This window comes from Numenius arquata, chromosome 6 (assembly GCF_964106895.1).
Source record: "Numenius arquata chromosome 6, bNumArq3.hap1.1, whole genome shotgun sequence".
In the NCBI taxonomy this organism is placed as follows: domain Eukaryota; kingdom Metazoa; phylum Chordata; class Aves; order Charadriiformes; family Scolopacidae; genus Numenius; species Numenius arquata.
In genome coordinates this window covers 3750216-3775738 of record NC_133581.1, presented here as the reverse complement: position 1 = coordinate 3775738, position 25523 = coordinate 3750216, and the positions used below count along the sequence as shown (strand labels likewise).

General features: G+C 43.9%; 1 protein-coding gene across 1 annotated transcript; it reads right to left on the bottom strand.

Moving 5' to 3' along the window:
- Positions 1 to 13069: 13069 nt before the first annotated feature.
- FGF4 (fibroblast growth factor 4) lies at positions 13070 to 16235 on the bottom strand. The gene is made up of 3 exons (XM_074149760.1): positions 15932 to 16235; positions 15013 to 15116; positions 13070 to 13246 (listed from the first exon to the last, which is right to left on the bottom strand). Exons 1-3 carry the CDS (start codon positions 16233 to 16235, stop codon positions 13070 to 13072), a joined length of 585 nt encoding a protein of 194 aa, XP_074005861.1.
- Between the last annotated feature and the right edge of the window lie 9288 nt (positions 16236 to 25523).

Here is a 25523-nt window from a genome sequence, read left to right as displayed (position 1 = left end):
TTGAGCCCTTTTGACACCAAGCATCATATTTGCTGTCTGTCCTTCCTCTGATATTAAGGCTGGTGCAAGAAATAAGTTTCAGATCCCAGGTAGCAGCTCAATGAGTCCATACCTGAGCTCGTTTAAAATCTAATGCCCTTTGGTGAATAACACGGTAAATGTCCTGTGGTTAATTACCCTGTCATTTACCCCAGGAAAAAAATTGAAAGGAAATGCAATGGATGGACACTTACCCAATTAAAGGATTATTTATATAGAGCTTTTAGATGAAACTGGCAGAACACATAGCAGCAATTCATTGGCTCCTCTGTGCTACTCAGTTTGGTCTAAAACCTCCACGTAAATAATGCTTTTACTACATCAGTGCCCACTCATTGCATTATTTAAAAACAAAACAAAGCAAAAAAAAAAAAAAAATCACAGAAAGGGAGGAATCTGCCCTGTTAATCTCTAATTTCTAAAAAGTGGAGGACAAGAAAGTGCTGTATCTTGGACAAGACAGGTTTTCGAACAGCCAGTTCCCATCCAAATCCACCAGTCCTCCCTCCCCTTCTCCTCCCCAGGAACACATTCCTGCAAAACTTTAGTTGAAATCGCTTTGTTATTTTCAGCGTGCTCTGCCAGTTTGCAGCCCATGCCATGACACAGCATTCCTCCCGCTTTGTTTGGGCTGCTCCAATTTTGAGCTGACATTTAGCGAAACTGCATTAATGTCTCCCTAATACAAGACTCCTTGTTGAGCGCGGTTAGCTGAAGTTGCAAGTTTTAGGCACAGGCATGAGTGGGGTGTGCAGCCATGAATCCCAAAAGGGAATTCCCCTCTCCCTTGGGGGTGTAGGGCTTGTTTTGCCGTAGAGCTCGCCTTGGACATGGGTTGCAGCTCCGGAGACAGCTCGATGGGGCAAAACACTCCCATTTACCTTGACATTCCAGGGGGCAGGCAGCGTGGGGAAGATTTTTCCAAACCCTATAAAGACACTCATCACGTACCTGCTCAAGGCTAAGTGCAGATTGGTTTGGATGGATTATTTCGGTACACACATCCGGGGGGACATGCTGGGTATATTTCCTTTGCGGCACTTGATTTAGGGCTTGACATCACTGAGGTCAATAGAAGCTTCCCTACTCACTTCAGTAGACCTGAACCAGGGCTGCAATATAAAGTACAATGCAACTAGCATGTATATAACCGTAAGTGTATGTCTGTTACTTAGTCAGGGCTGACACACCTTTAAATTAACAGCAAATGCTCTTTTAAAGCCATGACAGTCAAAGTTTTTCACAGCAAACCATCCACTCTGCCAAAGGAGGCAGCTTTTGCTAATAGAGGCTTATAAGTGTTAGCTGGAGAGGTGAATTAAATAGTGGATGTTTGCTTTCTACTTAACGAATGTCTGTCATAGCCCTGCTAAGTAGCCAGAAACAAATTATGTGTGAAACTCAGCATCCCGCTCCCGCTCTCTCTTTCTCTCCTGTGATTGGTATTTGCTTATGCAGCCCCAGTCCTTAATTTAATTAACAGGAATATGCTTATTTTACAAATGATAACCTTGTAATCTCCTTAGCAGGAAAGGGGAACATTTTTACCACAAGCTATTCTATTCTTTGTTGCACACCATTTTATTACCGATATTGTTGTGGCCCTCAGTTTATTAAAAGCTAAATTAGTCTTTCTGATTATTTCCATTAACTTACAGTGCATTTTATTTACAGAAAATAGATGGGAAAGCCACAGAAGTATCCTGAAGCTACGTGTTATTTAAACAGACTTCCAGAGTAGCTCAATTTTTTAAGTGCTTGTGTCAATTATAAAATGAATTAGCACTGACTCTTTTTAATATTTTCTTTAGCAGTATAATTGAGTGGATTCTCCCCTAGTGTCACCGTTTTGAACAAGGTTGTGAACTGTAGACTTTGGTGAAACTTCATAGGTCCCCACGAAAGGTAAAAGAGGAATAGACGTTGATAGCTAGCAGTGGTATTTTTAAGTATTTATATCTATGTTTATATCTACAGACACATTCATAACGCTGTGGCTGCTGTATTTTTTTGTGATCCTTTGGCACCGCATCTGAAGAACCTGTGCTGATTCTGCCTTAAATGTGGATTTATGATCGCCAGCTCATGCCCTTCTCCCTTTTATCAGGAATGTATCCTTTAGTGCACTCCCACCACCAACATAAATAAATATTTTTATTGATGGTCACATGTAAAGGCAATTCTGTTAATGCAGCAACTTGTACAGGTGAGTCCTCACTGTGTCCCTAGGAAACCAGTAGACGCCTGTAAAGCTGGTGGAGCTTCCCACAGAACCGAGAGGACAGCATGTTTGGTGCTGCTATGAATAGAATCACAAAAAATTGGCAAGCAGATGCATATTTGCTTCCATATTTTTCTTAATTAACTTTTGGAGAGTGTAAACAATGAGCAAATGCAAATTTATACTGCATTGTCTTCCCAAACTCTAACGGAAAGAGACTTCAGATTTATGTCACCAGAAGAAATAAATATGATAATTTTCAAAATGCGGCTATGGTACCACATGAATACATACATAATTTTTTCTTAAATCAGATATATTCCTTGCTTCTACATCTGTTCATCTTTCTGTAAGAGTCACAACAAGGTGATTACAGCAGAATATTTTCGTGACTATTAATCTCTCGTTCAGTGCAGGGCATCCGATGGCTGCACTGGTAGCCTTATTTATTTTCTGTGACCGTTCTGCAGAAGAGCAAGAACATTTGTTTAAATACTGGATTTTAATAATGCAGAATGTGCTTCCAAGCACATGCATTCCCTCATTCCGTGAGGTCACTAATTCGCACTCACCTGACTTGCAAGCAGAAAGTATCAGGAGATCCTTTTTCCAACAGTTAAAAGCTGATGAGGTTATCTGTTGATTTTTTTAGCCTTTATTCACAAAATATTTTAACTAATCTATTTTTCTGTTCTTAATTTTGCTAGGTGCCTGTGACTACCAGTGAGCTGAGGCTTAAAGGGTCCAAATAAGTCCGAACGATATGTGCTAATTATTCCACTAAGGCCACCCAGGTATGCATCAGAGACTTTGTTTAGAAACATGGCAACTACAGTTGGATTTCTAGTGTGAGCATTGCCATTATGATATTTATTTGATAATATAAAGTGTAAACCCCTAGACTGAAACAAAACATCTCAGTTTTTAACCTCAGGAAGCGTTTTGATGGACTTTCAAAATGTTAACCATTGTGATTGTGTTTACTCTTTTATTCTATATTTTGGACTCGGATCTATTCCAAAAGTATAACATTTACTGAACAAGCTCTAGTCTAGCACAGCGTAAGCAAAAATCACATGGAGTGCCTGATTCCATGGAAACACATTCTTTGCTGTTTACTATTCATTAATCCAAATTATTAATTCCAGAAATTATTCACCCACACATGAAATGAAATGGTATTTTATGGTTAGAATACCTATTCTATAATTAAGATTATATATATTTTTTTAAAGGAGCAGAATAAATAGCAAGAATTAATTTGAAACAAGTGACTATTTTGGATGTGACTAGTATTACCAGAATAAAGGTTTGTGGAAGAGGCTAAATTTCTGACCTTCAAGGTCTAGGACTTTCAATTTATCTTACTATGCAATTTCTTAGGTTTCCATTTATAGATCTGACTTCAGCAGTCTTTTTGCTTTCAAATTCTTTAAAATACAATCACTAACACAGAACGATGAGTAGACATGGCCATCTGTAGAGATATCTTTCTGATTAAAATATACTTTGCTTGGATTATTCCATCGGGGCATACCTTCTTTGCATGGAAAAATACTATCATAGTTATATTTATAACCTATATAGTTCTATAAATACATAAGTGCTTTTCCTTGACCATGCTAAGCATGCTAAAAAACCATGCGCTGAATTGCCCACATTATGATTGCCAAAACAGATATGAACCAGTGAATCATATCTGATGATAACATATCAGTGAGCACAAAGGAACTGGTTTTTATGCTTTTCAGCCTTGAAAATGGACACTTGATGTTCTAATTCTGCGTCTGTGACAGTTTGTGGCTCATACACCTTGTTCTTCAGCCAGATGTGTGTGTTGAACTCTTCACGGCTGTAGGTAGGCCATTGCTCGCTGAAAGCTGGTTTGATTGCCTCTGTGACCCTCAGACACTGGGGAGAGAAACTGCAAAGGACCAAGGGAACAGAGATACGTGGGTAAAAATAAAATACAGGCAAGTGAGAAGTTCTGTGCTACACCTGAAAAAGTGCTTGAACTTAATGCAGATGAAAACCAAAGGCAGATACCAACCAGAGCAGCAGAGAAGAGTTTTAATCTAAAAGAGGGTAGATTCAGACTAGATACAAGGAAGAAATTTTTTACACTGAGGATGGTGAAACACTGGCCCAGGTTGCCCAGAGAGGTGGTAGATGCCCCATCCCTGGAAACATTCAAGGCCAGGTTGGATGGGGCTCTGAGCAACCTGACCTAGTTGAAGATGTCCCTGCTCATTGCAGAGGGGCTGCACTAAATCACCTCTAAAGGTCCCTTCCAGCCCAAACTATTCTATGATTCCATGAAAATAAACCCACCCTGACAAGAGTGTAGAGGATAGTCCGTGCATATTAACATCCACAGGAACGAACCTGAGTCACAGGGTTGGATATAGACACGAGTCGCTCCCGTGGTGGCAGAGTTTACATCATCGCTGCCAGCCGCAGCAGGCAGGTCCAGGTACGTGTTTGGTTAAAGCTCTTTGGCCTTAGTGTGATTAATAAGGTCTCAAGAATAAAATCTAACGAAAGATCTCAGGGAAAGGGAACGAGTAGAAAAGGCAGGAGAGAAAGGAATGGTTCTTGGAGGTGACGCAACTAAGAAACATAAGAAAAGGGGAGTAGAAAATCAAAGCAGGAGTATGAGGGAAAAAGAAAAATGGCAAAACAAGAGGAAAAGCTGTCAAAACGGGACAGTGTGGAAGAAGGAAGGGTGCTGGGTTGAATGGGAGATGTTTCTGGGCAGAAGTGGCCTGCTGCGTGCCAGGAGGAAGCCAGGCGTGGGCAGGGCTGCTGGGGAAAGGCAGTGCCAGTCACCTGGCCCTGGCGGAGGAAGGTCAAAAACAAGGAAAAAAGCAACCGAGGTAATATTCCTCAGGGGTTGTGGAAAAGCTGTAATAAATTGCAGCCAAAGTTATGGCTGTTGGCAGGTTGGACCTGCCCAGCCGCTCCCGGAGCGAATACCCAGAAGACCTGGGGTCGTCACACGGCAGTAACCTCCCAGCTGGAACACTCATGCCCAGGTAAATCAACCCGCTTATCTCAAACCTCATTTGAAGGAAAGGCACCAAGGAAAAGACACTCTGGCTCCAGAGAGGAACCACACGGATGAGACAGCAACCCAACTGTCTGGTTTAATGTGTAACTCCGCTTGGAAGACCTCCTGCTCACAGTAACATCAGGGTTTCTCGCAGCGGGATTCGGCATGGAAGGCAAGCACCAGAGAGCTGTACCAGGCCCTTTCCCCACCAGGTAATATGGAGCCACCCTGCTGGTTAGCGTTAGGTGGGAGGGAGAGGAGAGGGGTGCCAAGGAGCTGGTCCTCACCCCGGATGGTGGCTGGTGGAGGAGCTGAGGGTCTCCCTGGTCTTTCCTGGCTGGGGGAGATGCCCTGGTGCAGGGATTGCAGATGGGGAGCGTCTGTGATGGTGCTGGGTTTGAGTGTTGGTGGTGGGCATGGGGAGCTACCGGAGCAGCCTTGGCTCGGTGATGAGGAGCCCATCTGTCCTGCTGCCCTGGTCAGGCACGAGCCACTGCAAGCCAGCCCGGGGCAATCCCCACCCCAAACAGGGGATCAGAGCAGGGACCCAGATACCACCTGGCCAAGTGAAAGAGCCTTTAAAGGAGTTTTATCCAACAAAAGCTCCAAAATGTTCCTTGCAGGTGAGCCCTCAAGCTTACTAAGGGGCTGTCAGTCAGAGGTGCATGGCCGGACGTTTCTTCTAAACTTCTTTAACAAGATCTCCACAAGGTTGGGGTCTTTCCCGTCTCTAATGGATGCTCGGCCCGCAGGTGGTACTCCCTTTCTTCTCACAAGCACCCTTAACCTCAGCGACATTAAACAGCTGTACTGGCCCCAGCTAGCATTACAAACGCCTTTCTTGGAGGCACTGGAAGCAAACAGATGTAGCTGTGGAGATAATGAAAAAGGATGTAAATAGTAGCTCCCCAGAAACCACAGAGTTTTACCAAGTGGCTTTGACACTTGCCAAATACCTTTAAGCTGATAAAGATCTGATTTGTACTTCAGAGGTAACCTGATTAGCAACCAATTTGAATCTGGAATATGTTAATTGGTACAAACATCACTAAATCACTTTCTTTAACCTATATGAAGTAGTGTGAATGAACGATAGCAAAGGTCAGCACAGCCTGGGGAGTCATAGAGAATGAGTACTTCTGTATCTACCCACAATAAAATAGTATGATTAGTAATAAAATGTAATTGCATGTACACACAGAGAATGACACTAGAAGGCACTCAGGGTCAATCTAGCACTCAGAATTTAAGAAAAACTAAATTAAATCTATCCATGCAATTAAAATCTGGTCTTGCACTGCCTTTTTTGCCAGGAGCCCTACTCCATTCGGTGCCCAGTACAGACGGTGTTCACTAAATGAGCATCCATTCCTCGTTTTATTTCGCTCAGTCACAAGCTGTACGATTTACTGACCCCACGCTCTCACAAACTCAGTATCTGTATGTCTCACAAATTTTAATATATTAATGGGTATATTTTGAACACTGCTTAATGACAGCTTGAAAACAGGGAGCTGAAGCACAGAGATATTAGTGTCAAAAAGGTGACGTATCATAAACTGGCCAGGTTGAAACCTTCCCAGCGTGACATTTCATAGTGCTTGTCATCATCAAATGACATCAAATGATGCCAAGGCATCATTTATATCCACCACACAGCTGTAGCTAAGTTTTAGGTGCTCACCATCTTCATGGTGTCACGTTGAGCATGCAGAAAGGAAAGGCTGGACCACTTGTTGCACCACATTGCTGGCATCACAACTTACCCTGTGGCAGAGGGGACACGAAAATCTGATTCTAGTGTGACATCGAACTATTTTGTCCCCGAAAACCTTCCATCCACTCTATAATTTCCGCCTCTGCAACAAAGCATATGGGAACCTATAGCAACTGTCTTAATTTTACTTATTTGCTTCAGTCCCAGCACTGGACCATTCAGGCTGCAAGTCCATTGGCAGCATGAGACTTTGCTAAGAAATGGTTCTCAACATTCTGTTTGTCTTTGGCCTGGACAAGACATCATAGCTTCTAACATCATTCTCAAAAGGGATTGCAGCATTTTTGGACATGTTTGCAAAATGGCAAAAACAATCATCCTCAGTTTTCAGAAACATTTGTTTGAATTTTATAGATTCTAAGATATCAGTAAATAGTCTTAAAAATGAAAAAAACACTCAATTTGTTCTATAAATACCACTACCGAGATTCTTTTTAATGTATAATGAAACTTATTATATAAGAAATTGCCATTGTTTTACATTAAGTAATTGTTTTCCTTAAGTGACTGGCTGTAGGCATTTCTTGGCACAATATTAAGCTTTTTTTTGTATTTATTTTGCACTATCCCATCCGTGTTTAGATTACTTGGTAGAAGAAGAACTGGGGGATTTTGTTGTTTTGGTTTGGTTTGGGTTTTTTTTGAGCTTTGGACTGGGTTTTATACATTAAAAATCTGTTCTCATCTGTGCTTGGCAAGCAGCAATACTTGGTGTCATATAAAGGGAGCTGCAGTGTTTCAGGGAATTCCTTTTAACTTTTTTGCTGAAGTACTTGCTAGCCTTTATCAAAAGACTCCTCGCCCCTTAACAGACTCTCTTTAATTGGCCACTTGCGTGGTCAGTTAATACACTGCAGTGGAAACCAAGTGGTAAAGTGTGAACAACCGAATCTGGCACTATAAACTCGGTGACCGCTCTGAAACCTGTGGCTATTTATACACAAGGCAGTGTTTTGTCATGCTGATTTTTATTAGCACGGATTAGATACAGACAACTTGGTAGATGTCGCAGATGAGTCAGAAAATGTTAAGCACAGACCATTTAAAACATGCAAGTCTGCAAACGAGCGCTGGGGCTCGGAGCCTGGTCTCTGCCTGTCCCCTGGCAAGCAGGGACAAGGCACAGGGCCAGCCTGGCACTGCTCCTCTTCTGGTTATCTGTCCCGGTTTGAAGTAAAACCAAACCAATTTTCTGTTCTGTAACTTTACATCCTAGCTAGGCCTCCTCTAACTCTCTGAAATTAACGGCACATTGTGGAGAAAACTGCTCGTTCTCAGAATGATAAGCCCAATGTTTGTGCTCCGTGCCAAGGGATGGTGAGCAGGGAGGCCCTTGCTTATACTTATTGCCATAACAACTGAGGTCAGCCAATTTCCTTATTTGCCCCTTAGAGGGTCGGAAACGGAAAAAACGTAGAGGGGCCACATCGGTGGGGAGGAGGGGACAGGAGAGGTGACCCAAACCTGACCAACTGGGGTATTCCATCCCATCTGCCCCATGCTCAGTATAAAAGCTGAGGGATCAAAGGGTCAGCCCCTTCCTGCGATGGCCGACATCCAGAGAGGACTCTGTCCACCTGCCTTTGATCCCGATCCGTGTGTTCCTGACTCCAGAGCTGGAATCCAGTTCCCATCCGTCGCTGAGTCCAGTCTGGGACTTCCCCAGTGCCTGCCGGTGACGTGACTGTCATCCTGGGAGCTTGATACGGTTTTGTATATATTGTATCTATTTCATTATTTTCTTCTTTATTTTTATTTTAATATTAATCCTTCATTAAAGTAATTTAGTTCATTCTAAACTTCTGAATCTCCTTATCTCTTTCTCCTCCTCTCTCCTCTTTTTTTGGGGGGGGAAGGGGGGGGAAGGGCCATCTGTCGGTCCAGTTTTGGTAAAGTCAGCCGAAACCACGACATTATCCCACAGGACAAGGTGGGGGGAAATGTGCCCGGCTTATGGAAGATGTTCATCCAGCCTCAGGAAAGGTTTTTGGTTGTTCTGTGCAGAGAAATGTTTGGTAGAGGATGGCAGGAGCACTGTGCATGCCCAAAGCATGGCAATGTTCTCAGTGATCTCAGAAATGTTGTAACACATGACGTACATGCCTTTCTTGAGGGATTAAAATTCATTTTCGCCTTTATTGCATTGATTTTACTACTTCCAAAGGCGATGTGAGGAAAGCTGGTTTAGCAGTGAAGCAAAAAATAGGTGATGCCAGAGGAGGAACTTTTCTCTGGAGTTCTCTGTGACATCTCAAGCTGCAGTGGCAACAGGGTCTTTTATTTTCATGTGGGCAGGACCTCACGTGCAGCACCAGTACTCTGGATGCTACAAACCTACAAAGCTACTCTGAAATCTCACCTTCCTAAGAGTAAGTCTTAGGATTTATCTCCAATTATAATCGGATGTCTCCCCAAGGCTGAAACAATTTTTTTGTCCCTGGCCATAAATTTTGTAAAAACCTGGCAGTAATAAATTTACATTTTTTCTTTGTTTATAAGCATTGTAAACAAATAAGTTAATTATGAAAAATTATTATATATGTCTGCCTCCCTATTTATTCTGGCTCTGTTCATAGAAGCATTAAACACCCTGCAGCTATGCTTGTCCTGTTAAAAAAACCCCACCTGTGCTACGTATTTATAGAGCCTGTACAACTTTAGAGAGAAATCGTTCTGGCTCAGAGTGAGCGCACTGAAAATTCCCAGCTCATCTATTGCCTTCCCCTTTCTAGGAACAGGAAAAAGAGCATCACTCAGAGGAAAACGAAGCGGAGAAGCCTGTGTGTTGGGGTCTGGCTTTCTGTTTTGTATGGCCCTTAGCTGGACAAACTCCCTTTGCTGTCAAGGTGTGTAAAATCAAACCAGAATATTGTTGTTCCTGTTACATATTCTTCCCTAATCCTTGGAAGAGGGTGAGCCATGAGTAAAACTGAAAGTACAGAGTTTTGACATAGTGTGTGCATGCGTGTACAAGTGCATATGTGCAAGTATTTATAAATAAAAGTTGTCCAGAAGAATCTTTCCATAAGGTGTGCTACAAAGCACTTCAGATTTCTATGTACTTGTATGAATATAATCATTAATTGTAAAATGAGGCAGTATCTCAAATCAAACGGGTGATCCTGCAATCTCTTACATCCATGTAGTCCTACTTCACAGAGAGCGAGCGAGCAGCACTCACTAAAGAAGAAGCAAGAAAACAGCAATTGGGTTTAATTGGTAACACTAACATCCAGCAACATAAAGTGCCAAAAGCATTTTGTGTCTCTGATCATTAATATCAGACACTGAATGAAAATCTGCCATTGTTAATAACCGCACGAATAACACCAGTGAGAACACCGGCGCGCGGCAGATGCGGGCGTGAGTATCTGTTTCCAAGCCCGGGAAGCTGGGCTTTGCTGGACAATTTCCAACTTGGGCAGGGTGAACTTTAGCTGAGTAAGAAATCCAGGCTGTCATTCGTGAAGTAGCTGGCATAGGTGCAAAGACTCCCCGGTCTTTGGGAAAGGGAAACAGCATTTTTTTTTTTTTTTGCCTTTCGTTGCAGGATGCATTCCCTTCTAGAGTTAAAATCAATACCAGGTGCCATACGTTGTAAACGTTTATCATTTATTATGCATTTAAATGTGCACAGCACATACACCACAGTCTTGAACAGCACCTGTATAAAACTACAGACAGATTCTGGTAAATGGTGAAAGCTCATACCATGTAACATTGTTATCAAGGCTTTATCACAATATTTCAAAGTTACAACAACTACCTCTAAGCATATCTTGTGTGAGGCCGTCGGTTGCGGGTTTAATGGAGTGAAAAGTAATAAAGAAGAACCATTCCCAGAGAAATTCTTTGTGGTCTGATTTTGCTGTCTGAAAACTGGAACAAAATCATCGGTTGTCAGAGGTAGTGGTGATAATTACACAACGATTACTCACATATAGAAAACATAGAAAGTACAGAAATCCCCCAAATTACAGAAAAAAAATTTAAATCCTTAGGCATGACATTTCCTAGGCGCTCTGTCTTCATTTGCCTTCCTTTTTATTAATTGCTATTTTTGCTTTGACATCAGCTGGCTTAAGATCTGGTCCTGTCTGCTCTGGTCTTACTGAACTTTGGAGAGTAGATTTTGTCTTCAAGGTCATATGTAAGTAGAAGATAGAAGCAAGTCTATACCATTACAAAAGGAACAAAGGCTTTTGTGTAGGAATGTAAAGAGAAGGGGGGGAAAAAAAGCTGCTCAGATTTGTATGCAGTCAGAAATAACTAGTTTAGATTGAAGATGGTCTGTAAACATCCTCTAAAGTCATCAAACATTGTGGTTAGTCCTGGTTCCCACTTAACTTATTGATGCCCCAAAGATGATGTGAAAAGAAAAGAAAAAGGGAAAATGGATCCTTTTGGCGATTCCCCCATAACCAAGCCTGCCTTTTCCTTCATCACGTTAGAGACATGAGTTACACTTGCAAAATATATAAAGAAAAATATAGGGTTACTTGATGACGATATAGTACTGCAGCCTGGCAGCTGTCTGCAAATATTTTCACCATGATTATCCTTACTAAAAGTAAACCACTGGGTAAAGATAGCTCAAACGTGACAAGGCTCAAATAGGATGCAACCAACTCTATCCTGAATACTTTTGGCTACATATGGAAAAAAAGAGAGGTTTGGGATTACGATTGTTCCCCCCGGCCCTCCTCCAAAACTGAAGACCAAGCAGAAAAGCCTGTACCTTCCTTCCATGCAGATTTTGTTAGGAGACTGGCTTTGAGAGTTAGTGAGGTAGAAATTAATCAACTTAATGTCAGGGAATGAGACAGAAAAAAAAAAGCAGCATATTTCTCCTTCCAAATACTGCACCAAAAATAATAAATACTACAAAACAACCTCAATTCCTTGTAATCAATCTAAATGCTCTCTGTGGAGCTTGTGTTTTCTACGAACCAGCAAACGCTTTTGCCTTTTAAAAACTTATGAGTATTATAGAGTTTCCCAAAGTTTGAAAAATGAATGTAGTCTCCAAATGCGAAAGGGAATTTGATTTGAATAAAATATAATTTGTTCACGGTAGCGTGTTTCACAGTGCGCTCATTGGGGGAGGGACAGATACATATTCTTTTTAAATGCCAAGCAATTGTATCAAATATAAGCTTCCATTAAGGGCCACAAAAGATCGTATGCTCCCGTTTATCTAAACAGAAAAAAGTCACCCCAATCCTGCTGAGTTTATATAGGTGTTTAAGCCTCCCGACCGCCTGGCAGCTCGGAGAAGACGGACTGCAGGAAAGTTCAAAGTTCAGCACTGGCAGATCTAAAAACAGATTTGTGGGGTAGCTCTTCAGCACCGCGCTTTCTGCGCCGAGGTAAATCGATACCATCCCAATTAAATAGCAGCGCCGCACAAAGGGGATCGGGCATTGTGTGTGGCTCCGTGCCCGGCATCCCACCCAGGCACCTCCGCCACCGCTCCTTCTCGGAGGCCAAGAGCTTCTTTGGGAGTCACAGGGTAGGGAGTGGGGGTTGGAAAACACGCAGAGGAGAACAAAGCCACCACAACAAACAAACAAACAAACACACACGTGTACAACGATAGACACCGTACAACACACAAACAGTGCAAAACATCATAATAGAGGAATTGAATTTCACCTGGTTTAGGACACAGAGTAGCAGCACACCTGTGATAACTTAGAAACGAATTAAATAAACCACAAAGCAGAAGTCTTCTACTGTTGCACCATGAAATGAAATACCTTGGGTTGGAGGTTTGTTTTGTTTTCAGAAATTAAAAAAAAAAAAAAATATCGGAACTATAAATAATTTTTGTGGCAATATATACAGATTTAAATAATTAACTTAAATATCTTACACCTACTCTTGCATAAAACTCTCCAGTAAAAGTGCACCATGTTTCTTTTCCGCAAACGTGTTCTGCGTCTTCCCCTGTGCTGAGGTAGGTCTGAAGGGAGATGTCTCAGATTCTAGGAAGAAAATGCGTCACTGTCATTGTGGGAGATACTTTATTGCCTTTCTTTGTTCTTCCATTTTTGCTCAGGGCTATGTACATCCCGGGATAAATCCTGGATTCGTAAGCATTGTAGTTGTTTGGCAGGAGAATCTCTTTGAATTTGCACTCGTCATTGAAATGGGTCTGAAATGAAAAGGAAAGAATGAGAGGGCAGGAATTTTAAACATCAGGTGTGGAAATATTCTTGCTACCAGGTGTAGAAGGTGTGCTGTGGGGAAATGTGCAGCTGACTCCCCTCCCTTTAGTAATCTTTTGAAGTGGTCACCCAAAGGAAGCTTCAAACAGGACTCAGCAGCCAGAGGATCATTAAGGATGCTGTGTCCAGGCCAGGCATGTCCACCTGAAGGTGGGAAGGACACCCGTGGCTACATCTGCACTCTTGAGGGAGTGGGGCATATTTTAATAGAGTTGCAGTGGGGTGAGGCCCAATTCTGCTGCCCTGCTCATCTCATTGCCCAGTGGTGCTCCTACCAGCAATAAATTGCCTGAGAAGCTTCAGAAAAATCTGAATGCTAGCACTTTCTCATGTCGCTTGAGGAGAAGGAAGCATTTTAAAGACACTCAGTGTGGACAATATTTTCTGCTTCTTTAGTTTTAAAATTGAAGGAAGGGTTTGGGTTCACCTATGTTAGTGGATCAGGAGAACAGAGCTGACAAAAAGCACACTTCCAGTGAAGAAGTTTCATTTGCAAGTAAGTACAAAGAGGGGCAGGTGTTACAAGCGTGTTGTTATCCGCAGAGTGGCAAACAAACTCATCTCTTATTATTGGACAAAAGCCTGGGGTTTTGTAAGAGAGGTCTCAGCCTGCCAAGCTGAACACTGCACTGGGAATCACTTTATCCAGGACACCAAAGCAGCAGTCTTCATAAGAAATGATGCAAAGGGAGATCTTGCACTTTGGTGACTGATTCTGCCTGGCTGGCTTCTTTATGTCAAAATCCTCTGTAGCAGGACTGATGCCCCAGAAAATAATTCTGGATGCTTTGTGTCTTCATGTGAAAATGCCCTAGTTAACTTTGACATAGTTTGGCTGTGACATCGTTTGGCTCTTCCTCAGCCCAAGTTTCTTCAAAGCACACTTTAGAAACATAAAGTAGAAAAAGCATGGATAAGGAAGGAGACCCAGGAACATGGGTTTGAAATGATGCTGATCACAGTAACTTACACAGAGGTGAACTCAAAAGCAGGAGAATACCTCAACATGGGCAAAGACATGCACTTTTATTGTCCGCCCCAAGTGTATTTTATAAGATGCCTTTATCTTTTCCAAAGATTCAAGGTAAGAAAAAGATCTGTATTGTCTCCTAATAGATCTGCCCTCTTAAAAATATAACACCAAACCTTGAGGATGCTGAACTGTCATGGGAACAGACTGTCCAATCAAGAGCATTAACAAAGAGTGATCCATAGGTATGTGACAACAGGCATGATTCATCTTATTATAAAGGATCATTTGTGGGGGCCTGGCTGACCACAAGTTCAAGTGCATCTCTGAGAGATGGAGTGAGCAATTGCCATACCCACTTAAGGCTGTTTGTACTTAAATACAAGAAAGATATGGACTGAGGCCAGCTTGAGGTCTTGCCACACAAATGACTACTCTGTTCGTCTATGTGGTAGGCAGGATGGGTAGCCATGGTTGGGTGACTATAGTTTTTATGGGCGCACCGAGGAAGTGTAATGCAGAAGGGCGGGTTTTACTTCAAAAGCTCAGTAAGGAGCACACATGGACAGCACACCTTCTGTTGGCAAGGCAGCAAGGGCTGCTCTGTGTTGCCTGACTCAGGAGGGGCAAGGATGGGGCTTGGGCAGCTTCTAGCACCAAGCATACCTCCCACCCCACCTGCCCATGGTCCCCTCCCCAGGCACACAATTGGTGGCTACTTACAGATCCATAGAGTTTGCCTTTGCTATTCATAGCCACGAAGAGTCCACTTCTAACACCAAATATGCTCACCACTCCTCTTTCCACAGGGGAGATTTCCAACAGACCTACAGAGGAGACACAGGAATGAGGGGGACAAAGGGCTGTGCCCCGAAGGGATGTGTGGTGTCAGTGCTGCGCTCACCCAACAGCTCCAATCCCCAGTGTGGTGTGGATCCCCACGCCCCACCACTGATGTGGGTGGCCTCAGAACCCCAGCCTCACACTGCACGTGCTGCCCCGTGCCCTATGCTGGGACCTCTCTTCTTTTAGCTAAGTATCTATTTTTACTTCACCCCCAGGCATCCTCCTGTGTAGCCGAGGTTAAAATAAGCCAGCGTGTGCTTGGGGGTGAATGAAACATTTGTCATCATGCAGCTTATATCCCCCCCCAGGATCTTATTGTTTCAGTTGGATATCAGAGCCATGGGGCCACAGGGTTAAGTCCCCAGCAGATGCTTTTCAAGTTTAGGGGAGAGCTGAGCTCTCCCCAGCCCCTGGTCGGAGTGGGCGGCTCTGGCTGCGGACCCTCCAGATGTTGAGGCAACCCCAACACCTGATGCCTGCCGGCGGCAAGGGGACAGCACGGCTTCCTGAGCAGCGCCGGTGAGCTCCGCCGGAGCGCCCGATGAGCTCTGCCGCCTCCCCGCTACCCCGGGCGCCTGCCGCCCTCGGGGGAGCCGAGGCTAGCAGCACCCCGGTGCCGTGGGCGGGCGGACTTTTTCGGGGAGTTAGAGGTCTGCCATGCACCCACCCTCCTTTTGGCGCATACCGCTCTCCGGGGCAAGTGAGACGCTCCGCGCCCGCGGAACCGCCCTCGAGGGCGGTTCCGCGGCCGCGGAGCGTCTCACCTGCCCCGCCGTGGGGGTCGCCGCCGGCTTACTGTATCGATTCTCGCTGTGGATCCCGTCGATGCGGCCGTCGGGCAGGACCTGGATATGGAAACCGATGCCCACGTTGCAGTAGAGGCGCCGCAACCGTTTGATGCCCAGGAGGTAGTCGCCGTCGCGGGCGGCGTCGCGGCGTTCGGCCGGGAGGCGAGCGACGGAGCGGGCGAAGAGAGCCGCGTCCCAACGGCGCTGGCGGGGCCCGGCGGGGAGGCGACCGGGGGGCGACCGGCCGCGGATCGCCCCCGGCCACAGTAGCCCTAGGAGAAGAGCCGGTAGCAGCGCGGCGGGGAGAGGCATCCCGGTTAGGGGCGCGTAGCCACGGGCCGGCGGCCGGTCGCTCCGAAAATACGCTCGCCCCCCAGCTCCCACTTTATACTGAGGTCAAAGGAGGGGAGAAAAAAAAAAAAAAAAAAGAAAACCAACAAAAGCAAAACAAAACAAAAAAACACCCAAAAAACGAGGCGGGGTGGGGGGTGGGGGAGGGAGGGAGCCCCGCGCTCAGTCCCCCGAGGATCTGTGGTTTCTCTGGGCTGGCTGCATGGAGAGGAAATCCCGGGAGCAAGAGCTTCTGAACTTGATCTCAACTCCAGGAGTCTTGTCTGAAGTGCTGATCTTCTTCTATAGCTGCTCAGCCATAGCGCTTTAGTCCTAGCCACGATATTTATATATCCATGTGCGTTGGTACCTATTACATCACCACCTACTGCTGTCTGCTGCAGCCCTCCGGTTTAGCTGAAAGTCAAATTATCACCCCTAGATGCTTAACAACTCCGAAGCCTCTTGAAGGGAAAGGGTGAGCAGCAGTGGTGCTAAACAAGAGGGACAGCACAAACTTTTAAAAAGAAAAGGTCATACTTTGCATTCATCACAGCAGCTTCCTTCTCTCTCTTCTTTCTTTCTTTCTTTCTTTCTTTCTTTCTTTCTTTCTTTCTTTCTTTCTTTCTTTCTTTCTTTCTTTCTTTCTTTTTTCTTTTCTTTCTTTCTTTCTTTCTTTCTTTCTTTCTTTCTTTCTTTCTTTCTTTCTCTTTCTTTCTTTCTTTCTTTCTTTCTTTCTTTCTTCTCTCCTTCTTTCTTTTTTTCTCTTTCCTTCTCTTTTCTTTCCCCTTTCTCTCTTTCGTAAGTGCTTACAAATGCTAATGCAGGACACAAAAATCAAAGAATGCTCAGCACACTTTCCACCCAACACAATGTATGACTTTGTGGAAATCTGTGGAATTTCAGCTTTTGCTGTAACCAAGCGACATGGTTTACAGTTTGCTGGATGCAGAAAAATTCCCTTCATTAAAAGCCAAAATAGTTGTTGCATGGGAGGTTTAAGAGATGAAAAATGAAAGAACTTGCAAAAAAAAAATTAACAAAGGGCCAAGGTTTTAACAAAGACAAAAACATTTAAAGAGGCAGCATGCTCTCAAAACTGGTAATGTTTTTGGATTCTAAATATCCCTTTAAGAAATCAGAAAGCACAACATTACTCTGGAGTACAAGATGTGTGGAGCTCCCTCTTGGTCACTGTACTGATAAGGGCTGTAGTGACACGAGTTTATTCCTGAGCTTTAGAGGCTGCCCATTCATGCGAGTATTGCTGTGCTTTTTAATAGTGTCATTATTTTCTAATCTTTGCTGTGCATGCACTTACTTAGATGTTGCTGTCGTATCTTAATGATGCAGGTAATTACTTCATTTGGTTTAAATTAATGAAAACCAAACCCAGGATTTAAAAGTAGAAGTTTTGACTCCATCAGTGCAGAATTACTTTGCTTAGAGCAAATCCCATATGTTTTGTCACCTCTCTTAACTTAAGCTTTGGCCCTCAACAGGTTTTCAGAACCAACAGGTTTTCAGAACCAACAGGTGAGGAGACATTAGGAAAATTTTGGAAGGTCCTGAATTAATATGAAAGGGGGGGGGGTAAGTGGTTGTGACTCAAGCCCTTTATAGCCTGAGGACAGTTTAGTCTTTCACGCCAGTAAAGCTCTCCTGCTGTTCCAGCAAAGGATGGGAGAGAAAAGAGAATTGCCCCAAGCCAGATGACAGCTCACCTAGGTGCGAAAATCTCTGACCTTCGCTAAACCTAAGCAAACTTAGATGATGTGCTTTTATTTCTTCTTGTGAGGTGCGTCTTTCTCCTACCACACCTCTCAGGATGGAAAAGAGACTGCTGCTGCTTTGTGAGTGATTGCAATCTGGTGCTACAGAGGTAAAAGTCTCCTAGGTGTACTTTTGTCTCCGTGTCAAACAAGTTAATTTTTGTGTGCAGGAGGTTTTAGATTTTTCTCTGTGGAGGTTCACAGGCTGGGAAATCCATTGAGGTCAAACACAAACGCTTCTGTTTGCATCGGGTCCATCCAGACCCCTCTTACACCTGACAAGTCTTGAGGATCAGTTCTGGATGAAAGGGCTGTGCATCGAGCAAAGACCAGCTGCTCATGGGTTTGGAAACTGCCCTGCTCTGCAGGGGGCTGGACACCCCGTCCTTCCCCAGGGGCCTTAGAGCAGCCTGATCCCACCTTACTCCAAAATCTGAATTATTTGCTGTTAGCAAACAGCAGTGGATGAATCTGGGATTAAGTTTATTTACCCTCTGAAGGGTAAGGCCAAGGAGTGGTGCTTCTGCCAACACACCGACCCGGCAGCTTCCCTCCTGCAGCAGAAGTATGGTCCCACACCCACAGCTAATGGGTCAGGGCCAGGGCCAGGGCTGCTCGGTCTTACTGCCATTGACAGAGATTGTCCCTGACCCAAAAAAAAGCACGAACTCTGAAGCCTTAGCCCTCTGAATGTTAGAACTTGAAGTCAGGGATGTGCACCAGAGGCCCAGTGGGCTGTGGTACCTTCATCCCTTTGGGATGTATGGAAATGGGTCCGAAAATGCCCTGTCAGGCTCTGAGTCCATATGTTTGAAAGATTGGGTCCTAAATGATTACACAGAGCACCCAGAACACCAAATTATGTTATCACAATATCACTGGTTAATAAGGAACACTTCTACAAGTTCATTCTTAAATTTGTTACAGAATTAATTGGCACTTTTTACATAGAGGTTTCAAATGAACATTTCTGAGAGGAAAAGCAACAAGTTTTCAGCTAAGAATGAAGCTACGAGGTTTTGGTTTGCTTTCAAATTTTATATATTCGTGTGTGTGTGAGCTTGTGTACCTATGTCTACCTATGAAACACTAGTCCTGATGCTTCAAAGCCCTCTGGTCACCTAGTTGTTTGTACCTGTGAAAAAAACATAGGGATGAAAGCACAGGAGAACTGCAGCATTTCCAATTTACACCAGTTGTAAATGGCCGGTGCAAACTGCTGATGTTCGGGGTCTTTATGCTGCAACACAGACGTTGTCAGTTGGAAATGACTGTCACGGGAAACCATTAAAGCAGCATATTCCCTGTGGAACTCAATGAAACTGTGTCATCTCCAGGGCAGAGCCAGGAACCGACCCTCCAACATGCCATCAGCTTTCAGGCAGTGAAGGGGAGCTGGGTGTTTCCAGATCATCCCATAACTAATTCTTCTGAATCTTCCATATTGTGCCATGCTCCACTGCTGTGTGCCCCCTACGCCTTGTGTCACATGCTCTTTCACAGCAATAATTTAAATATTAGAACAGGTAAAATGTCTTCGTCTTTGTATTGGCTCTGTTCCCTAAGAAGCATATGGGGATGTCACAGTTCAGACAGCTCTGCTTTCCAAATTCCTCTAGGCTTAAAGTATAAAAAAGAAGAAAGGATCCACAGAATTCAGGTCCACACCCAGGTTCAAGCCCCATATCACGTATTCTGAAGGAAAAAGGGAAAAGAAGAAGGAATCTGGAATATCTTTACAACCTTTATGGAAATTATTCTGCAATTGCACTGTCACAGCAGTCATCTGAACTTGGCTCTGTGTCGATATCTCTAAAGGGGTCTAGGTCCACAATTTAAAAATCAGTTTACATATTTATTAACCCCAGTAAATAGATGTAAATGGCCTGCAACATATTGCCCATGAGCTTTTCTGTTGAAGGCAAATATTGTACTGAGATCCTTTGATCTGGAAGGATGGGGAGTGGACTGGAAGGGGCATGGAGAAGTATATTGTTCAGAAAAAATCCCTTTCACCATGTTTGCATGCTATGAAGACATGGTAAAAAAGCAAGCCCGCACTCCAGCTCCCCCTTTGCGCACGCCCCTTTTAATTATGATTATTTTGGAGGACAACTACCCAGCGATCTGCAGCTTTCTCACGTTCACGTCTGGCTGCCTCTCTGTGTGAGCAGGGGCAGTGGTCCCGGGCGAGGAGGCAGGCTGGAATGCAGCGCGGTGCCGGGGGCCCAAGCCCCGCATGGCCGGGGTCGCTGGGAGACCTTCGCCATCCAGGCCTCCGCTGCCTGCATAACACGCATACCCACACACGAGCTAGCGAGTCATATGCACTCCTCCTCCTCCTCCTTTTTTCCTCCCTCTGTTTGCAGCTGGTCTATTTGATCTCTGTGTGCCTGGGCTGTTTGCTGTTGTGAGCGTCTTGCCATGATCAAAACCTTATTATCTCGAGAGATGTTGTAGTGTTATATATTGGAAAGGGGCAGTGGAGTGTAGCAGCAGGCAGCTACAATGCTGGGCAGATAACAAAGGCACCAATAACCTCTCTCCAGTGTAGTTGGGTTGATTCAGCCAGAGAACTGAGCATCACTTGGCTTGTGATGGGTATAGACTTTTTCAACAGCTACTCCCTCTGCTGCTGTCGAGCTTGCGCAGTCGCACATCTCTGTGGATCTCTGTATAAAGCAGAGATCAGAGAGGACACAACTGCGTCCATCTGTGTAGCTCCTGTAGGTCTTCAATGGCTTAGATATTGCAATTCACACTTCCAGCTTGTGGCTGTGCTGCTTGTATGCACCCACTGCTGCAGGGATGGGCACCAAGGAGCTCCAACTGGATGATCAAGCCACAGACATTCGGCTTTCTGTGAACTACATTCAGTGTCTTGGAAGCCTTTTTTCTCAGCTTCTGTGCTTGATTTGTTTGCTTTATTGCTTTTTGAGCTGTAAGGCTGCAGTTCCTCCAACATCAGCTCAAAGGTGAGGTGGTGGTGTGGCGATAGACACACTCTGGGAGACCCGAGGCCATTCTTAGCCAGGCAACCTGACGTAGTCATGACAAATAATTTCCTTGTCCTGCTGGTCCTTGTCGGTGACTGACGTATGAACAACTCTCAGGTGAAGAAACACATCTAGACAGTCTATTATACCCTCTGTTTCTCACCCTGTTTCTGCAGGCTGCAGTTTTGGTCCATGCTTTTCTTTCACTATACGTTCCCCACAGTACAAATTCCCAACCCTACTGTCACTGCTGCTCCATATTTCCAGCAGTTTTCTTTGCTCCATGGGCTTTTGCTCTGTTATCAGCTCTTTTTGCTGCACGTGCTTCCTGTTGTCCACTACCCTCTCCCTTCTTCTGTAGTTGTTCTACGCTCTTCTCCATCCTCAAGACAAGATGACAGGCTTACAGAAGCAAATGTCCTTCATGGAAGTTACATTCATGGTAAATGATGACTAGACAACACCCAGGCCTTAACTGCAGGGCTGAAGGATGTGTTCTACCTGGTGGATCTTCTGCAGTCACCTTTATGGTGCTGCTGCTTACTTGAACACGGGAACTATGGCTGGTGTGAAAATGAGCTTTGGGGAGTGATGTCATGAGAACCAGCTAAGGAGGAACTCTCAGCCGCCTTAAGTGGGATTTCTCTCTGGTGTTGTGATTAGTGCCAGATGCTTTTCTGTGGGGTGGTGGGATGAGTGGAGAGTGTGGAGGATCTGAGGACTCCTCAGGAGTATCACTGGAGTTTGTATTATTGCAGAGGAGGACTCGGTGGGATGGGACAATGGAAGTCATCAGTCAAGCCAGATCATTTTTGAGGGCAGTCACATCCTGGGGTCTTGTCACAGCCTCACAGCCCTCAGCCTAATGAAGTCTGAACCAAAGTTTGGAGAGGAAATCTGCTAAGAACCTAGGTGGAGAAACATGTTTAGAGGGTTACAGTTATTAATGTAGGTCTTTTTTAGAAAACCTAGTTCCCAGTCAGGCTCATTCTTACACTAAAACTCACATGCTTATACTTTCATATTCACTGCTGAGATTTCTGCATATGCTATTTTGTTCTTCCTTGTCCTGTATTGTTTTTACTTACTGAAATTATAAACACTTTTAAACTAAAAATATAAATTTTTTCCTTTTGTCAGATTATGGCACACATACTTTTGCTGATACATTACTTGACACTCTGCCAAACAAAACTGGTAAATGGACACATAACAGAAAATGAGTTTTGAGAATCAGGGTAAGTGTTTGTTAAGCTTATTTTTATTATTATTATTGTGGGAAATAGTAGCTTAAGTTAACTTTTTGTGTGAGAATGTTTTAGCTGACTTTGAATGTAGCATAATTGGTTTACACTAGTCTGTTCAACATGTGGCCTCTCTTGTATGAATCATTTTTTACCGGTGGCTAATGTGAAGAAAACTGGCTGTTGTAAGCAAATGACGTGTATTGCTGAATTTTAAAACTTCCCAGCAAAGTACCACTTAAAATCTGTCAGAACATATATGGACATAGCTGTACAATTCATAACCTCTCCGAGCATGTAGGAGACTAGCTTTTCCAGTTGACCTTTAGTGTCACAACTGTGAAACAAACGGATGTCTCTTTTCCTTATTTACTCTCGGACATTTTGCAGTGCTCATCACTGCAAGGTCTGAGTCCTCCAAGGAGGTAGTGGCCGTATCCTCAGAATACCTCCGTGAGCTGGGTGTTGCTCTCCTCCTTCCCAGCCCATTGCTCAGCATGGCAGCAAGGGGAAGCTATGCTGCCATCAGATGAGAAGCCTTCAAGTATATCTGGAGTGGCAGAGGAAGAATCAAGAACAGGTTCTGGAAGATCTGCATGACCTGTTGGGGTTGATGAACTGCTGTGGTAGAGGTTCTCAAAGCCTGATCTAGGCAAGATGCTTTCCCAGCTTGGCACAGCACGCAGAGAACCTACAATGCTAACTTCAACCCAAGGACAGGACAGCTGCACAGGTCCAGCAGGACCATGGCGCTCGCCTGCACCAGGAGACACAGCTGGGCTCTTTGATTTTGGACAAGCTCTGCACCTTATGGGTCGCATGGGATGGGGGCCAGAACACAGACACCCTGAAACCTCTCCAAATACTCTTCTTTCCTTATAACCACCAGTGGTATGTGCAACGGCTAAAGCTTTATCTTGCACTCTGGCACACAAAAGACCCTGAAAACACTTATAAAAGCGGAGTTTAAGAGACAGTTTGCTCAGAAAATTATCCAGTTCAGCACTACATTACTCCTGATGAAGTCAGCCTGGAGACAGAGAACAGCCAGAAACAGCTGTATGGTTTCTGGGTGAGTTTTTGAAAAGTAAACTGCAAAGGTAACAGAAAACAAACAGCTGTTAGACAGATAACAGCTCCGGAGCTTGAAGACCAACTACCATGGAGATTACCCATCAAATTCTGTGTTGCTTGAAGGTAATGACAACAGTAATAATTAGGTAAATGTAACTTCTTCCCCTTCAAGGTGTTTGGAAATAAAAGCTAAGAGGCCAGATATGGAGCTAAGAAGTATCTTGCAGAAGTGTGTAAAACAAGTTATCTGTCAACAGAAGCATCAGTCATCTGTCAACAGACATGTCTAGAGGATTTGTCTTAGATTTTGGCACATTCATTATTCACTCTCTCAGCCCTCACAGATTACAATGGGAGCCAGTTCTCACTCCAAGTTTGGATCACACAAGATATAAGTAAATAAGTTTTGGATGAATGATCCTTGCCCAGAAAAATCCCTTTGACACCAAGAAACCTGCAGAGACGGCAAACTGCACTGCATGATTTTTGACTTAATCACTTAATTCCTCCTGTCATTCAAGGCCTAGGGCAACGTCATTCTAGTCAACCATTTTAATATTACCTCTGTTTCTCCTCCATCTTTCTCACCTTCACTAATAAAGTGAGAGTACAAGAACTACATTAACATCAGCATTACAGGAACTAATACATGCAGGTTGAAAAATAAATAAGCAAAAGAAAAAGAGAAAGACTGCTTATCTCCTTTTGGATGATTCCTGGTCCTGCTCTAAGAGTACATTTCTCACAGGGTCTACTTTTGTTCCTGCAGATGAACGGAGGAAGAGGATTGGACTCTAAATTAGTTTATTCAAAGAAGCCGCACAATCTCATTTTCAGCAATGAACATTCAGTTTATGATTTTTTTCTTGCATTTCAAAATACGTTTATATTTGGACCAAGAGAATGTACAGAATCCATACTACTAACGTGCTTTGTGGGAAGAGAACCCCAAGAAATTAGCTTGGAAACTTACTTTGCTTAGGACTGCTTTTTGTTTTTAAGATGTGGAATGAGTTCAATGCAAATTTGAAATGGCCATTTTAAAGACTGATTTGAGAAAAATAAAACACAGGCTTAAACCAGGCAGACAACAACAAAATGAAAACTTTGGTAATCCTAATAGTTTTCCAGGATTGACCCATCATTCCCTCCATCGGTGGATTGGAAGCCACTTGGAACTCAGCCAAGCCTCCTTCCTGAATATGTGTGTCCTGCAAACGCTGAGTGTAATAGTGTGGTCACCTAAAACCCATTAGCTGTCACATGTAAGCAGAAGGTCTCCCACAGCTCCAACATTTTCGCTTTGCTACTACCCAACTGGAATTATGGGTAAATTATTGCATGACAGACACTGAGATGAACTCTATTCTCACTCATTTCCATGTAACTTCCTGAGATAATGGGGAAAAAACGAAAGGATCCGAGCCTTCAGAAAGCCAAATCCCTGCTAGAGATACTGTTTTTATGTTCAGGACATGCCCATTCAGATTGATTATTTTGATAATCATGATAATCTCCATGTACATTTTTATATTAATGGGAATGGAGGATGTACACACGAGCTGTTGGAACCAGGACAGTGGGATGGGAATGAAACATAACGAAGGGAAAACTCCCTGCCCAGGGAATTCAGACAGTGCTGTGCAGTCACTGCTCTGCTATTTGCCACGTGCTATATACAGTCACAAAATATTCCACTCAGTCAGAGACATGGCCAGAAAAAGCCTTGAGAACCCCAAAGTCTTACAGTCTTATAATAACCACTGAAGCACGCCCTCCGCCACAAAAGGAGCGGAGCAGAGCTCCCGTTGACCCGCACGGGACAAGCCACATGCAATTTATTCCAGCATCTAAAGAACCAGGCAAAATCAGAGGGATTGCTTTCCGTACATCCATGGCCTTTTAGCATTGCTCTGGAACTGCAAAGCAAACATTTTTGGCTACTTCAATGAAAATTCGTAATGCCGGAATGAGTCATTATAAAGTTATCTGGAGTTTTCAGAATATGCATTTATTTCAGGGGATAAAAAAACCTACATTTGGGCACTAGTATTTGGGTGAAAAAGGATCCTGTCACTAAAAAAAGACATTTCAAATTTAATCTCTGTTCTTCTCCCCTTTTCTTCCACTTTTTAATTTGTAAATTTATACTCCTGAGAGTTGTTGGACCAGCGTACCAGGAGG

Bases quoted from the DNA above. Each gene is read 5' to 3' on its own strand.
- FGF4 (XM_074149760.1), bottom strand. From the start codon at position 16,235: ATGCCTCTCCCCGCCGCGCTGCTACCGGCTCTTCTCCTAGGGCTACTG. The intron at 15,117-15,931 runs GTAAGCCGGCGG...TCTCCTCTGTAG, and splicing joins CCACAGCGAGAATCGATACA to GTCTGTTGGAAATCTCCCCT. The intron at 13,247-15,012 runs GTAAGTAGCCAC...TTTTCATTTCAG, and splicing joins AAGGCAAACTCTATGGATCT to ACCCATTTCAATGACGAGTG.